Raw genomic sequence first — 15,000 nt, 5'->3', positions numbered from 1 at the left:
TCTTGTCTTTGACTGATAGGCTATTGAACCAACATAAATCTTTTTTTTAAAAGACTCAATAAAAGACTGATAAAAGTTACGTTAAAAATGGTTTTAGAGACACTGAAGGAGTTAAGCTTCCTCAGCAGATGAATTCTCTGTTGTCCCTTTTTGAAAATTGTCTCAGTGTTTACATGAAACTTGAGCTCACTGTCAAATATTGTACCTAAGTACTTGTAAGAATCAACGATTTCCACATCCCCCCCATGTATGACACTTGCTATTGGTTCTGCCTTTGTCCTCCTAAAATCAATTATGAGCTCCTTTGTTTTGGCTACATTTAAATCTAAAAAATTATTGTTGCACCACTTCACAAATGATGTCAACGCTAGCCCATGACTGGAATGTGGACCTTGGAATAAAGATAGCAGTGCAGTGTCATCTGAAAACCTGACTAGGTAGCTTCCTTGTTGGGAAGACCTGCAGCTATCTGTTTAAAAATAAATAACAAGGGAGAGAGTACACATCCTTGCGGTGAGCCAGTATTTGAAGTAATAGGTTGGGACAACTGACCATTTACGAAGACTCTCTGTGTTCTATCTGTTAAAAAAATTAAAAGTAGCAGCAATAGTTGATTCGGTACCTGAAATCAGTTGAGTCATGTGGAGTTGAAGAATAGCTAAGTCATGTGGAGTTGAAGGGGATTTCTTACTGTTGGCTTCTGGCACATGACCATTATGACGTGATACGAGCACAACGGATCAGGGATGGAAACATCACACTGACAAGGTCCAATCAGGAAGGGAACATGATTTTCTACGTCATGGTTTTCAGATGTTTGCTGATTTACAAGTCCACATTAAAACACAAAGCCGGAGTTTTCAAATGAAAAGGGGGAACCAACAGAGCAGTGTAGAGAAGTGGCCCAAACAAAACGTAACAAAAGTGTTTCGGATTCAAAATGGAAACTGGTATAGTGTAGACATGGCCTTTGTGAGTGAATGAGCATGTGTGGGGAATGGGGATGTGTGGGCATCTATAAATACATAATATCTAGCTTTTACAGTGTTTGTGCTTTTACTTACACATGAACTTTTCTTTGTGTGTAGGAGGAAGGAGTCTCAGATAATAAAAAACACCCTAAAACTGGACCTGAGCTTAGATGAGGAAGAGGACCCCACAGAAGCACCATCTAAGGTTACAAATTAATCCATCTGCAACTCGAGAGAGTCCAGCGGATGATCTCCTGAGACCACTAAAAGACCTTGCCAGAAAAGCCGACTCCTAACTGCATCCTTCTGATCAGCTAGTGAACAATATTCATAAACAGGTGATGGACACAAGATGACTGTTCTCAAGAGTGTGCAAAACAGAGTTAAAAAACATGCCGCTTACACTGTAGCTCCCTTTGACTCCTGAACAGTGCACAAGTGGTAGTTGTTTTAATTGGACAATGGTAACAGAAATCAGTAGCAAAGCTTGTAAAGGTACTGTAGATGTTTGCCAAACCTCTGGTCTATAACAATGTACACATCAAAATTTTTATACTACATCAGATCAAATCCATATTTCCTAAACACAAGTGTTATTCACCAATCTGAATTGCAGAATCTTGCTTAAATGAAGGATAAAATAAGGATGATATTTTTCAACAATTTTCAACAATTTTCAAGTTGTTGATTTTATAATTGGCAAAACATGAAGTGTTGTAAAGACCAAAACAAGGATTGACTTCTAATCTTTTATGCAAGTTTTCAGTGAGTTTTACTATATTTTTGAGAGGATACTGTCACATCTAATGCCTTTTTCCTTTTGTTTCTATATTGGCCTAGATATTCTGTTGTTGAATGTAAAATATTTAAGCAACACTAGTTTTGTTTTATTCACCGACATATGAATGCTGGGTTTGTGGTGTGAATCTTAATCTTCCTTCATGTCATCTTGCGAATGAGTGATCCTTATTGTTTTCAACTCTATTACCAAAGTTTTATATGTATATAACGTAAGAAGGGCTACATATGCTGTTTTCTGTGTAAAATGTTTGAATGTGAATGGAAAGGGAGACATTGTGCTAGGAAAGTAAAAACATAATACTGGTTTACTCAGCAGTAGATTCTTACTGAACTAGTAGTATAAAAATACATGCCACTTTTGTTTGCATGGTATTACTGTAGCTGAAATGCTATTGCAAATGCAATTATGCTTTCAAAGTGCCAAGTGCAAAAGGACAAAGCAGGTGATGCGGTGCCAAATTTCGTCATAGGGAACAAATGTCACAACTGATATATTTATTCTTCTCTGTGAATTCGATAAGCTTTAGACTATAAATGTTGTTGAATAAACTTACTAAATGCATACTTTTGATTTTTGATTTTTATTTAATGTACAAAATGCAAACTAGAAATGTAATGCCAGAGGAATTACAATAGTGGATGGAAAGCTGCTGGCTTAATGTTGGTGGGGAGATTCCTGGGGGAAAAAAACATTGAATCACTTAATCTTTGAGTTCATACAAACCCTTGTACCAAAAAACCTTGTGTCAAGGCGTTAAGAAGACGCATGGGCGTCAAAACATTAGTCAGTTTGCACAAAGAAAAACACTTTAAGCATTAAGTGCTCCAGTCCTGCTCCTTGGCTCTTGTTAGACCTTGGATCTCCCTTTTAGGCCAGCTAATGCTAGGGTTGAGATGGGTGTAATATGATATGCATGAACATCATCCAACTTCCAACATCCAACATAGTATCATACTTTTCAACTTCAGAAAACCTATACATGTTGAGCAAGAGTGGGTGGTAATTTCTTCTAGCAAATTGTGTAGTACAGCTGCCCATCTTTTTTCTGCACTGTACAGCTGTACTACACAATTTGCTAGAAGAAATTACCACCCACTCTTGCTCAACATGTATAGGTTTTCTGAAGTTGAAAAGTATGATACTATGTTGGATGTTGGAAGTTGGATGATGTTCATGCATATCATATTTCTCTAATACAGGCTGGAAAAAAACAGGAAAGGACAGAGGTAGGCTGAAGTAAGATGGCTAGGCTGTCCTCTTACACACACATTCTTCTAATCCAGTGTTTCTCAAAGTGTGGTCCTGGCTTAGCTATCTCAAGATAAGCCTATTGTGTAATATACTCTTCTATTGTGTAATAATCTACTCTTTTTTCTGTTATTTTAGCTAGGTGGTCTGTAAGGGTTTTTTTTTATTGGTTAAGTGGTCCTTGGTCTGAAAAAGTTTGGGAGACACTGTTCTAATCCATCTTTTTAAACCTAGTTCCTTTATAAGCTGTGGTGTATCATTAAGGTACGTTTTTGAATGCAATTACTCTGACATTTGACATTAGATAACCATAAAGCATGTTGACCAGAATAAGCTCATGAGCAATGGGCACAGTCTTAGGGGCGGACAATTTTCTTCACATTGCTTGAGCCAATTTCTGTTATTCTTGCTGTATGAGCCAGGGCCCAGTTCCCTGAAAGCATCATAAGCCAAGCCTAAGAGCATTGTAAAGTCCCTCTTACGAACATCTTAAGATTTGCCAACGCCATTTTCCACCATAGAATTTCACAAGTGGGGTGTCATTGGAAAGAGGAGAGAGTGTAGTTTCAGAATGTGTTGAAAAATCCGATGCAAAATAACATATAGGCCGTAGGGTATACATTTATTGTAGAAAACCGTCAAAATCTGCTATCAACTACATAAATTATTTAATAGAAAACATAACAACATGTATCAAAAGATCCAGCACAGAAAATAAAGAAAAAACAACATAATCTGCCACCCTCTACGTTACCAAATTATTTAATAGAACACAAAAGGCAACATTTATCAAAACATTCGGCAATGGAGTCAACAGAAAAAAGATATACAGGCTTTTGAACATCTGTGAACAATGTCTGTTCATCTGCAACAGGCACATGCCTGTGTTATCGCAGATTTGCGGTCAACCCTGCCCCCTTGTGGTAGAAAATTGCAATATTTAAGGTGGAATCGTAACTTAACTCCCCTGCGATCTGAAAGTGGTGCTAACTTCAGCCTCGTGCAAATAATGATTTTTGTAGCACGTGCAACAAATATGTGTAGGTACAGCCCTGCCCTGGATACATCTCTCAACGTGCGCTCTAAAACATTTGGTTTAAATGGAGATGTAGATCATGGGTGCGTTAATAAATCACATTGCGGCGAGTTGACACAAATTATTCACTTTGACGAATTTATGTAGTTTCAGTCCTAGTTACTTTACTTTGAGCCATGCTCTTCCTTACTTGAATCACCTTTGAAAATAAGAGGTTTGAAGTAGCCTATATGGGTGTTTGGGAATGAACGTTGACTCAGATGCTTTTTGAGACTTTGAGCTAAATGTCCCAGCCCGGTGTTTAGGATGCATCATAGACAGGTTATCTTTCAGGTAGCCTATATATTTTCCATTAGAAAACCATCACGTAGTGAACGTGTTGTGGCTAACTCATTTAGCTCCTGTTAGTAGCCTAGGTTATGGTCATAAGCAAATGAGATGACAGTCAAAAGATGCAATTAGTGCTGTTATCAATTTTCTTGGTAGCCTATAACCGCATGGTTTTCTACAAATACATCAATAATCAAATTGGCCTCCATCACTCAACCAATGCTAACGGTAACATAATTTTACCTACTCTAGGCTATTGATATAACTTAAGATTAACGTAGCCTACCTGCAGTAAAAACCAAGCATGTCCGATAAACATTCTCAGATTTATTTCGGCTTCAAGAAGAAATGGGAATTACATGTCATGCAGAAATCATCCTACCCTTATTAGACGTTCTCTGCGGTAAACTACAGTCTTGTCCTTGTAGGAAGCGTAGTGTCTTTCCAACCCACTTTAAATTAACTTCCAACAAAATTACGTCTCACTGCAACGATGCGCCATCTGGTGGACAAACGACTATGTGACGCCAATACTGGAAATGCAGCCAAATTATTATTATGATGAATATTTGGTTTTCCTTTAATCCTACTGAATTTGTAATTATGTATCGCCCGTTGTAATTGCCGATACTGATGGTATGTGCGTGCCTGTGTGTGTGTGTGCGTGTGTATATGTGTGCACCACCATCTACAGGCCAATGAGTGTACAGTCATTAAATGTACACATAACTTAATTTTTAGACCCCCATGGATGAAATTCTACAAAACTTGGCATACCCCCAGAGAATGTCAGGTTAATCATACACATAAAATTTGGTGCAGTTCTGAACATCTTAACTGAAGAGAGGGGCGATTAAAGCAGAATGATATTGCATTTTCATTTTTTACCGGGGGGGTGCAAATCACAAATGAGTGATTATGGGCTAGGTTGATGTGGGTCCTTGAGACCAACATACCATACCATCAAAATGTCTTCATCCTCGGTGCCACGGTTCAGGTAGTTATTTAGGAAAAACTGCATTTTTTGGGTTTTGGGGGGCCCAGCGCGGGGGCGGGGGGAGGGGGAGTGGCCCCCGGGGACCAAACAAAATTTTTCCGTAAAAGTCTAGTGGGGCTACATATCCACCAAATTTCATGTGCCCCGGTGGTTCAGTGTCCCGGGTATCGTTGACCAAAAATTCAGGAAGTAGATGACGGAAAAAAAAAAAAAAACTTTGACAATCCTATATGACCGCTTCGCTAGCGGCGGTCATAATAATAATTTGAAACATCTGTGGCAAGATAGGGCGAACCGGACCCCGACGCGCAGCGGAGGGGTCTTGTTCCGCCCTGAAGGGACTTGCTGAACTTGAATCAAACATTCTTTAGAACACAGCTGATCAACAGTCTGCTTTCACGTTTGAATGAAGTTCCAGTCCTTGCATAATGATATGAAAGACGTATCAAAAGCACAAAACCCGTTGCCATTGACAGCGTTAATTATGTGTTTGCAGCGTTAATTACATTAATTTATTTACCGCTAGAACTTTGGGAAATCCCATTCAAGTCAATGGAGCTTCTACTAGCATTGTGAAGAGCCGTATAATAATTACTTGTATTGCCTTTTAAGTACATTTCCACTACAATTGTGATGTTACAAAAGTACACTGCAACTGTATTCCGAATGCTCATGAATCACACATTTGTATGGTGCACTTTTAAAAGAGCACTAAAGTTTGTGAAAAGTTGTTTCATTTTAGTTATTTACACTTGAAGTGTATGGTTATTATGGTTATGGATACGCTTTTGTCCAAAGCGACATTCAAATAAAAAACAATATAATACTTAGATTTAACAGGGAACAAATACTAAGGAGAATAGCAATAATAAACAACAATGTCAATTCAATCTAATGAAATAAACAATGAAAATGAGGGAAAAAAGCAATAATAAACAACTAGACTGGACCAGTAACACCGAGCACCTCTACAAAAGAGGTCAAAGCAGGCTAGACAAGCTGATCAGGCGGACTGGCTCTCTGGTTGGCATGGAGCTAGACTCCCTGGTGGCAGTGGTAGAAAAAAGGATACTGAATAAACTACTGACCATCTATCTATCTATCTATCTATCTATCGATCTATCCCTCTCTGTCACCATCTCTCTCTCTCCCTCTGCTATCTTACTGTGCCCAGAGGTTGTGAGACCTTCCTGTGTGTTCAAGGGTTAGAACGTACAATATCTACACAGAGTTCAGAGGAACAACAGTGCCACCAGGTAAACTTGGCCCAGGTGCTCATGAACGTTTATCACTCCGCACATTAAGGTGAGGGTTCAGCTGATTTGCTTTGGAAGGCACTCATGAAAGTCATGCGAAAATAAGTCACCAAATATTGTACTGTCAGGGTTACAAATACAGTATAGGACCCATGCGCAAGACTCTTTCTGACAGAAAACACACTTTAATCACACACACACACACACACACACACAGGACTTGGACTCGACAAAACAGAGAGACGATCCGACAGAGAGACACACAAAATGGCCACCAGGGTGGCACAAAATAATCAGTCCAGTCCAGATACTGACAATTTCAGGTCACAGATATAATCTAGGGGACACAATGAAAATAAATTAACACTCCCCTTAAAGGAGAATTCCGGTGTGATATTGACCTAAAGTGTATTGAAACATGATACCGAGTGTGAACGTATGTCTCATAGCCCATCTCGGCTTGTCCCCTGCACTCCAAAAAATCTGACGCTAGTTAGCCGATGCTACCAACAGCTTTTTCAATAGTGGTGCTCGCATCGGGCTAGCCATGCAAATAAATCACTGTTTTACACCCATTTACGAGGCTCAATGTATCTCCACACTTCATTGGTAGACTTCCGAGGGCCCTGACATTTAAAACGAGACATTGAGAACTTTGAAAAAGCACTGGTAGTTTACTTACAAGACGATTTATACAGACAGTATCTTCACAGAGTTTAGCGTTTGCAGCCATCTTGAATTTAGTCACGATAAGTCGAGCAACGAAAGTAAGAATGAACAGGTATGATAAGGGATCAGAGTCCAAAAATAATTCAGTGGAAATGCATGGATTCCAGTTGCTGCTACTGGAAAATTTATTTGCATTTGCACCACTATTGAAAAAAAAGCTGTTGGTAGCATGGCAGATTTTGGAGTGCAGGGGACAAGAGAGCTATTTTTTCAGTTTCAATACACTTTTAGGTCAATATCATAATCGAATTCTCCTTTAATGTCAACACTATTTCTTTGCATTGATGTGCGACTTTAGAGTTGATGAACTCTGGTTATGCAAATTCCTTTGTAACATTGCAGAGGACTTTATTTTAATCAACACCATCAGGCCGTTTTTTAAAAGTAAATGTTCCAATCAATGATCTAGGCAGCACATTTTCTTCTCTCTCCTTCTTTTTACAGTCTAATGGTTACTGACTACAACGGCTCGGGGTCAAAGGTCATACAGAATTTATTAATCTGCGTTATTTGTTTTAATCAGTTATTTTTTTCTCAAATTAATTAATCGAAATTAATCAGTTATTTTGACAGCCCTAGTACAAATATGATGCTGGATGGTTCCGAGCCCTGATGAATATGACTCAAACTTGAGGTTTGGATGTTTTTTGTATCACATGATTAATCTGCCATGTCAATATCTATTATCAGGTAATGTCAGGCAACTTGATGAGTAGCTCTACTCATTAAATATTAATTGAGTTAAAAAAGGCCCTTTTACGCCCAATTTCACAATGAGTAATTTCAAATTGGGGGCAGCCGTGGCCCACTGGTTAGCACTCTGGACTTGTAACCAGAGGGTTGCCGGTTCGAGCCCCGACCAGTGGGCCGCGGCTGAAGTGCCCTTGAGCAAGGCACCTAACCCCTCACTGCTCCCCGAGCGCTGCCATTGTAGCAGGCAGCTCACTGCACCGGGTGTAGCAGGCAGCTCACTGCACCGGGATTAGTGTGTGCTTCACCTCACTGTGTGTACACTGTGTGCTGTTTGTGTTTCACTAATTCACCGATTGGGTTAAAAGCAGAGACCAAATTTCCCTCACGGGATCAAAAGAGTATATATACTTATACTTATAAAAATTGGTTTGTTGGAGTGTTGCTCTCTCTGGCTTAAGCCTGTGGGTGTTGTAACTTTGTAGACCTCTTACATACACAAGCAGCTATTTAGCCCTGTCTGAAAAGGAAAAACTGGAAAAGCAGACCCCTATGAAAATAATTGAGAGGCTATAGTACATTTGTGGACCATTTGTCATCATAGATTTAAGAACCCAAAGAGTGTTCTTTAGACTGAGTTTATTAGGCAAGGAGTTGTCTCCTGCATTGCACAACCCCTGCAGAGCCATGGGGACAACAGCTACAGGAACCTGATGGGGGGGGGTCACATTGTACGCGCAAGAGCTGTGCAAGAACAGGCCTGCCACTGCATTGACCAAAGCGCAGTGCAAGCAGCATTTTGCTGATTAGCCGCTCTTGCACATGCCGCGTTCAAAGTTGAACCATGTTTTGACCTCAGCGCACTGCAAATCATAGGTATTTTGCGTTGAGCCCGGCAGCAACCACAACACAAATATTTGGGACATTACAGCACCTCAACCAAGAGCAACCTAGCGGCGAGGGTAGCGCATGCCATGTACAATGTGAACCCCCCCTTAAGTCAGGTATTCTCAGACAAGATAAGGGTAGTTCTCCAGGTTAAACTAGACAACAGGCAGTCACATGACTCCCCTCTATCCAATGCCTGTTCAGTAAATAATGCCCCCTCCCTTTCTCTGCAACACCCTCCATACAAATTCCCTCAGTCTGTGGGGAAGACTCAGTAGGAGCAAAAACAAGTCACAGACAGACAGAGAGACAGACAGAGAGAAACCAAACATTGTGGCAAAAAGAAAAGGACATATAGTTATTGTGATACAGAAACAGAGAGAAGGGAGAGAGAGATTGAGAAAGAGAGAGAGAGAGAGAAAGAGAAATAACAGCAGACAGAGGACACAGGGAGTAACCAGAACGTGAAGCTAGTACAAACAGATAGAGGAAAGGTGTGTGTGTCATGTCTGAGTCCAGCATGCTGCTGCTGGCTGGCCTGGTGATGCTCCTGCTGCTGCTGGCCTGGAGGAGGAGGGGGGCACGGGGACTTCCACTGCCCCCAGGACCCACTGGACTGCCCCTGCTGGGAAACTTACCCCAAGTGGACAAGAGAGCACCCTTCAAGACCTTCATGAAGGTGAGCAAAGTAGAACTTTGGGTTTGCCTGCAAAATTATCCTAGCTGTGCAAGTCCTAGCTGTGCAAGCTGTGCAAGTATGTGCATGAAAAGACCCTGCTTGTGGTTTTAGAAAGTTGGTACTTGACAGGATCGACATAAGAGTGACATGACATCAAAGTCAAAGTCAAAGTCAAAGTCAGCTTTATTGTCAATTTTGTTCCAGACATACAAAGAGATCGAAATTACGTTTCTCACTATCCCACGGTGAAGACAAGACATATTTTACCAATTTAAGTCCACAGACAAACATAACATTCAAGTAAACAAAAAAGTAAGTAAATAAGAGGGCACATATAATGAAAAAATAAGAGCAGCAAAATTTGGTTGAAATTGTGCATAGACAGTCAATAAAATACTAGTGCAAATAAAATATAAATAGAAAGGCCAATAAAAGGCTAGGGTAGTTCTGTTTGACCTAAGTAAGAAAGAAAGTGGCATAGTGGTGCAAGTTATGTAAGAGCAGCAGAAGTGTTGTGTTTTCAGGACAACAACAACAAGTTGCAAAGTGTACAAGTGTGCAAGTGGAGTAGTGCAGGCGGCCATTGTGGGTCCAATGTCCAGGATGTTATGTAGCTGAGGGTGGAGGGGGGAGAGGAGGGAGAGAGTTCAGCATCCTTACAGCTTGGTGTATGTTGTTGGTGAGTCTGGTAGTGCGGGAGCGCAGGCTTCTGTACCTCTTCCCAGAGGGCAGTAGATCAAACAGATTGTGAGCGGGGTGACTTGCATCACTCACAATTTTGGTCGCCTTGCGGGTGAGGTGGGTGGTGTAAATGTCCTTCAGGGAGGGGAGTGAAGCACCAATAATCCTTCCAGCTGTGTTCACTATGCGCTGCAGGGCTTTCCTGTTGTATTCAGTGCAGCTTCCGCCCCACACAGCGATACAGCTGGAGGGATGCTCTCAATGGTGCCTCGGTAGAATGTGGTCATGATGGCTGGTGGAGCACTTGCTCGCCTGAGTTTCGCTTGAGGAAGTACATGCTTGGCTGAGCTCTCTTCGCCAGTGATGCAGTGTTGGTGGTCCAGGAGAGGTCTTCACTGATGTGCACCCCCAGGAATTTGGTGCTGCTCGCTCTCTCCACCACAGCACCGTCGATGGTCAGTGGCAGGTGTTGGGTGTTACCTCTCCGGAAGTCAACCGGACACATGAAACCTAATCCTAACCCTAACCTCTAACTCTAAACCTAACCCTAACCCTAAACCTAACCCTAATCCTAACCCTAACTTGTTATGACAAAAACTGAATGTCACTTAATAACAGAAGCGACATGTCATAAGCGTTTATGACACATTCATGACAGTGTCATGTCCCTCTTATGTCAACACTGTCAAGTAAAGTGTAACCATACTTGTTCTTTCATCGCGAGTGGTCCAAAAGGACCGTAAACAATAAGGGCTGGTTTGCCATACATGGCATGGGTTAGGCAGAATTAGGCATGGATTAGGGTATTTACAGAGGGACTCCAAATTATGAAACTCCCCTGATTCTGTTTTTTTCTTTCTCAGTGGAGTAAGCAGTATGGGCCGGTCATGACTGTGAACCTTGGGCCTGTGCGGATAGTGACCCTCAGTGGGTACCAGGCAGTGAAGGAGGCCCTAGTGGACCAGGCTGATGACTTCACAGGAAGGGCACCAATTCCGCTCTTGAATCGGGTCGTCAATGGATACGGTAAGATCATAAAAAAAAAATAATTCTGGTTGTCTACTAAAAGTGATCTTGTGGTTATTGATTGCCGATCTGGCTGTTTATGATCAGGCCATCAAATCTATGCAGTCTGTTGATTTTCTTCGTCAGGTCTGGCCATCAGTAATGGTGAACGCTGGCGTCAGCTGAGACGCTTCACACTGAGCACGCTCAGAGACTTTGGGATGGGCCGCAAGAAGATGGATCAGTGGATTCAGGAGGAGAGCCAACACCTGCTAGAGAGCCTGAGACAAACCAAGTGTGAGTCTGTGTGTGTGTGTGTGTGTGTGTGTGTGTGAGGAGGAGAGCAGACACCTGCTGGAGAGCCTGAGACAAACCAAGTGTGAGTCTGTGTGTGTGTGTGTGTGTGTGTGTGTGTGTGTGTGTGTGTGAGGAGGAGAGCCGACACCTGCTGGAGAGCCTGAGACAAACCAAGTGTGTGTGTGTGTGTGTGTGTGTGTGTGTTTGAGGAGAAGAGCAGACACCTGTTGGAGAGCCTGAGACAAACCAAGTGTGTGTGTGTGTGTGTGTGTGTGTGTGTGTGTGTGTGTGTGTGTGTGTGTGTGAGGAGGAGAGCAGACACCTGCTGGAGAGCCTGAGACAAACCAAGTGTGAGTCGTGTGTGTGTGTGTGTGTGTGTGTGTGTGTGTGAGGAGGAGAGCAGACACCTGCTGGAGAGCCTGAGACAAAGTGTGAGTCTGTGTGTGTGTGTGGCAAACAAACATGTGCATTTGATTAAGTAGCGACAAAACCAGGCAATTTCATATACCAGGCCTTGCCATGGTCTTGCTTGGCACTACAGGGCCACTATACATTCTCTAGATCTCTCTCTCTCTCTCTCCTTCAGTGGTCCCTTTTGACCCCACGTTCTTCCTGAGCCGTGCCGTGTCTAACGTGATTTGTGCTCTGGTGTTTGGACAACGCTTCAGCTACGACGACACTAACTTTCTGCGTCTGCTGGAGATTATCTCAGATTCGGTTCGCTTCGGAAGCACACCATGGGGACAGGTAGAAAAATGACACGAACTAAAACAACTCTTATTATCAACTATTAGATTAGATTAGATTAGATTCAACTTTATTGTCATTGTCATTGTGCAGTTTGCGTCTAACCAGAAGTGCAAAAAAAATACAAAGTATAGACAGGTGGTGCATAGACAAGACAAGAACTATAGTGCAGTGTAAACAGTAGTATACAGTTGGTTTACAGAAGGTGGTTTAGAGTAATATAAATTAAATATAAATGTGTGCAGTGTATTAGCATTTACCTTATAAAAGCAGAATAAATATGGCTATGTAATATTTACAATGTATGAACAACAATGTACTGGGGCAATTCCACGGAAAATTGACTTTTTGTTACATCCATAACGCCAGTGAAATGCCTTGGCATTTGTATGTTGTGAATGATAACATTCATTATTTTTTGTGCATTTTTTCTCATGTACATTCTTCAGCCAAAAAAAGCAAATGCTCAAATGTCATGTAATCATTCACATCATACCATACCATCACATTTTATTGGCGTTATGGATGTTACAGAAAACACAATTTTTTCATGGAATTGCAGTACCATTATAATAGTAGTAAGAATAATATAGATATATGCAGTGTATTAACAGAATATATTGTATAAAAAAATATGGATAATAATAATAAATATGGATATTCAGTATGAATCATATAGACAGATATGTACAGTATGTACAGCTGTGTGCAGTGTGGTAACAGTACCAGTTGTATTGCAGAAACAGTAACATTATAAGAGTAGTAAGAACAAGTGTATGTGCAGGATGAATAGTATGAAGAGCAGTGGAATATTACTATGTATCGTGTAATTACAGTATGTACATCTGTAAATAAATGGGGGCTTAGTTGGTTGGTTGTCACCGGGATGCAGCGCTAGAGTTCAGTAGAGTGACAGCAGCAGGACAGAAGCTTTTTCTAAACCTGCTGGTTCGGGTGCGGAGAGACCTATAACGCCTCCCGAAGGGGAGCGGGGTGAACACTCTGTGGTTGGGGTGAGTCTTTGATGATGCATCGCTTGCCCTGGATGGCTTCGATGGAGGGGAGTGAGGAACTGATGCGTTGGGCAGTTTTCACCACCCACTGCAGTGCTTTTCGGTCATAGGCAGAGCAGTTGCCATACCAAACTGTCCAATTACAGAGGGAGGTATTGATGGCCAGTTCACTGAGTTCGGAGTTTGGTGATCAGTTTGGAGGGGATGATGGTGTTGAATGCTGAGCTGAAGTCAATGAACAGCATTCTCATATAGGTGTTGCTATTGTCAAGGTGGGACAGGGCGGAGTGAAGTGCCATAGAGATGGCATCCTCTGGGTTCTCCTGTTCTGACGGTAGGCAAATTGGTAGGAATTGAACAGTGCAATAACTTTGCTTATTATTAAATATTAAGTATGACTATGAAAAGACAAGAATGGATTAGTTTAAAACTTAAAAGATCCAGATATTAAAAAGAAAATCTGTGTGGGCGCATGTTCTCAAAGTCAAAGTCAAAGTCAGCTTTATTGTCAATTTCTTCACATGTTCCAGACATACAAAGAGATCGAAATTACGTTTCTCACTATCCCACGGTGAAGACAAGACATATTTTACCAATTTAAGTCCACAGACAAACATAACATTCAAACAAAACAAAAAGTAAGTAAATAAGTAAATAAGAGGGCACATATAATAATGAAAAAATAAGAGCAGCAAAATTTGGTTGAAATTGTGCATAGACAGTCAATAAAATACTAGTGCAAAGTCAGGCCAATAAAAGGCTTGGGTAGTTCTGTTTGACCTAAGTAATAAAGAAAGTGGCATAGTGGTGCAAGTTATGTAAGAGCAGCAGAAGTGTTGTGTTTTCAGGACAACAACACCAAGTTGTAAAGTGTACAAGTGTGCAAGTGTTCAAGTGTGCAAGTGGAGTAGTGCAGGCGGCCATTGTGGGTCCAATGTCCAGGATGTTATGTAGCTGAGGGTGGAGGGGGAGAGGAGGGAGAGAGTTCAGCATCCTTACAGCTTGGTGTATGAAGCTGTTGGTGAGTCTGGTAGTGCGGGGCGCAGGCTTCTGTACCTCTTCCCAGAGGGCAGTAGATCAAACAGATTGTGAGCAGGGGTGCATCACTCACAATTTTGGTCGCCTTTGGCGGGTGAGGTGGGTGGTGTAAATGTCTTTCAGGGGAGGGAGTGAAGCACCAATGATCCTTCCAGCTGTGTTCACTATGCGCTGCAGGGCTTTCCTGTTGTATTCAGTGCAGCTTCCGCCCCACACAGCGATACAGCTGGAGAGGATGCTCTCAATGGTGCCTCGGTAGAATGTGGTCATGATGGCTGGTGGAGCACTTGCTCGCCTGAGTTTCCCATGAGGAAGTACAGGCTGCGCTGGAGCTCTCTTCGCCAGTGATGCAGTGTTGGTGGTCCAGGAGTTCTCTTTGCTCCAATAGGATTACTCGTCCACTTGTGTGTTCCTAGTGTTGGACTATGTTTCTCCTGATCCAGACTACAACCCTTCTTCCCCACAGCTGTACAACATCTTCCCCCGTCTGATGACTTACACACCCGCCCCCACCAAAATTCTTTCCAACGTTGAGAAACTTAGAGAGTTTGTAATAGGGAAGATCCACCAGCACAAGGAGACTCTGGACCCAG

General features: G+C 41.8%; 2 protein-coding genes across 2 annotated transcripts in view; both read left to right on the top strand.

Annotated features, from left to right (window-relative positions):
- LOC125304782 (cingulin) overlaps positions 1-2,334 on the top strand; it is a 12,407-nt gene extending 10,073 nt beyond the window's left edge. Inside the window, exon 9 of the mRNA XM_048259280.1 lies at positions 1,089-2,334. Within this exon, the coding sequence (XP_048115237.1) occupies positions 1,089-1,188 (100 nt within the window). The 3' untranslated portion in view covers positions 1,189-2,334. The remainder of the gene's footprint in view (positions 1-1,088) is intronic.
- A 6,896-nt stretch (positions 2,335-9,230) lies between these two features.
- Positions 9,231-15,000, top strand: part of LOC125304780 (cytochrome P450 2G1-like) — a gene marked incomplete in the record, with an annotated part of 7,595 nt that continues 1,825 nt past the window's right edge. Inside the window, 5 exon segments of the mRNA XM_048259279.1 lie at positions 9,231-9,626; positions 11,171-11,333; positions 11,460-11,609; positions 12,196-12,356; positions 14,796-14,913. Of these exon segments, the coding sequence (XP_048115236.1) occupies positions 9,453-9,626; positions 11,171-11,333; positions 11,460-11,609; positions 12,196-12,356; positions 14,796-14,913 (766 nt within the window).

This window comes from Alosa alosa, chromosome 12 (assembly GCF_017589495.1).
Source record: "Alosa alosa isolate M-15738 ecotype Scorff River chromosome 12, AALO_Geno_1.1, whole genome shotgun sequence".
Lineage (NCBI taxonomy): Eukaryota > Metazoa > Chordata > Actinopteri > Clupeiformes > Clupeidae > Alosa > Alosa alosa.
Note: the sequence above shows the minus strand (reverse complement) of the source record. Positions and strands in the feature narration are given on the sequence as shown.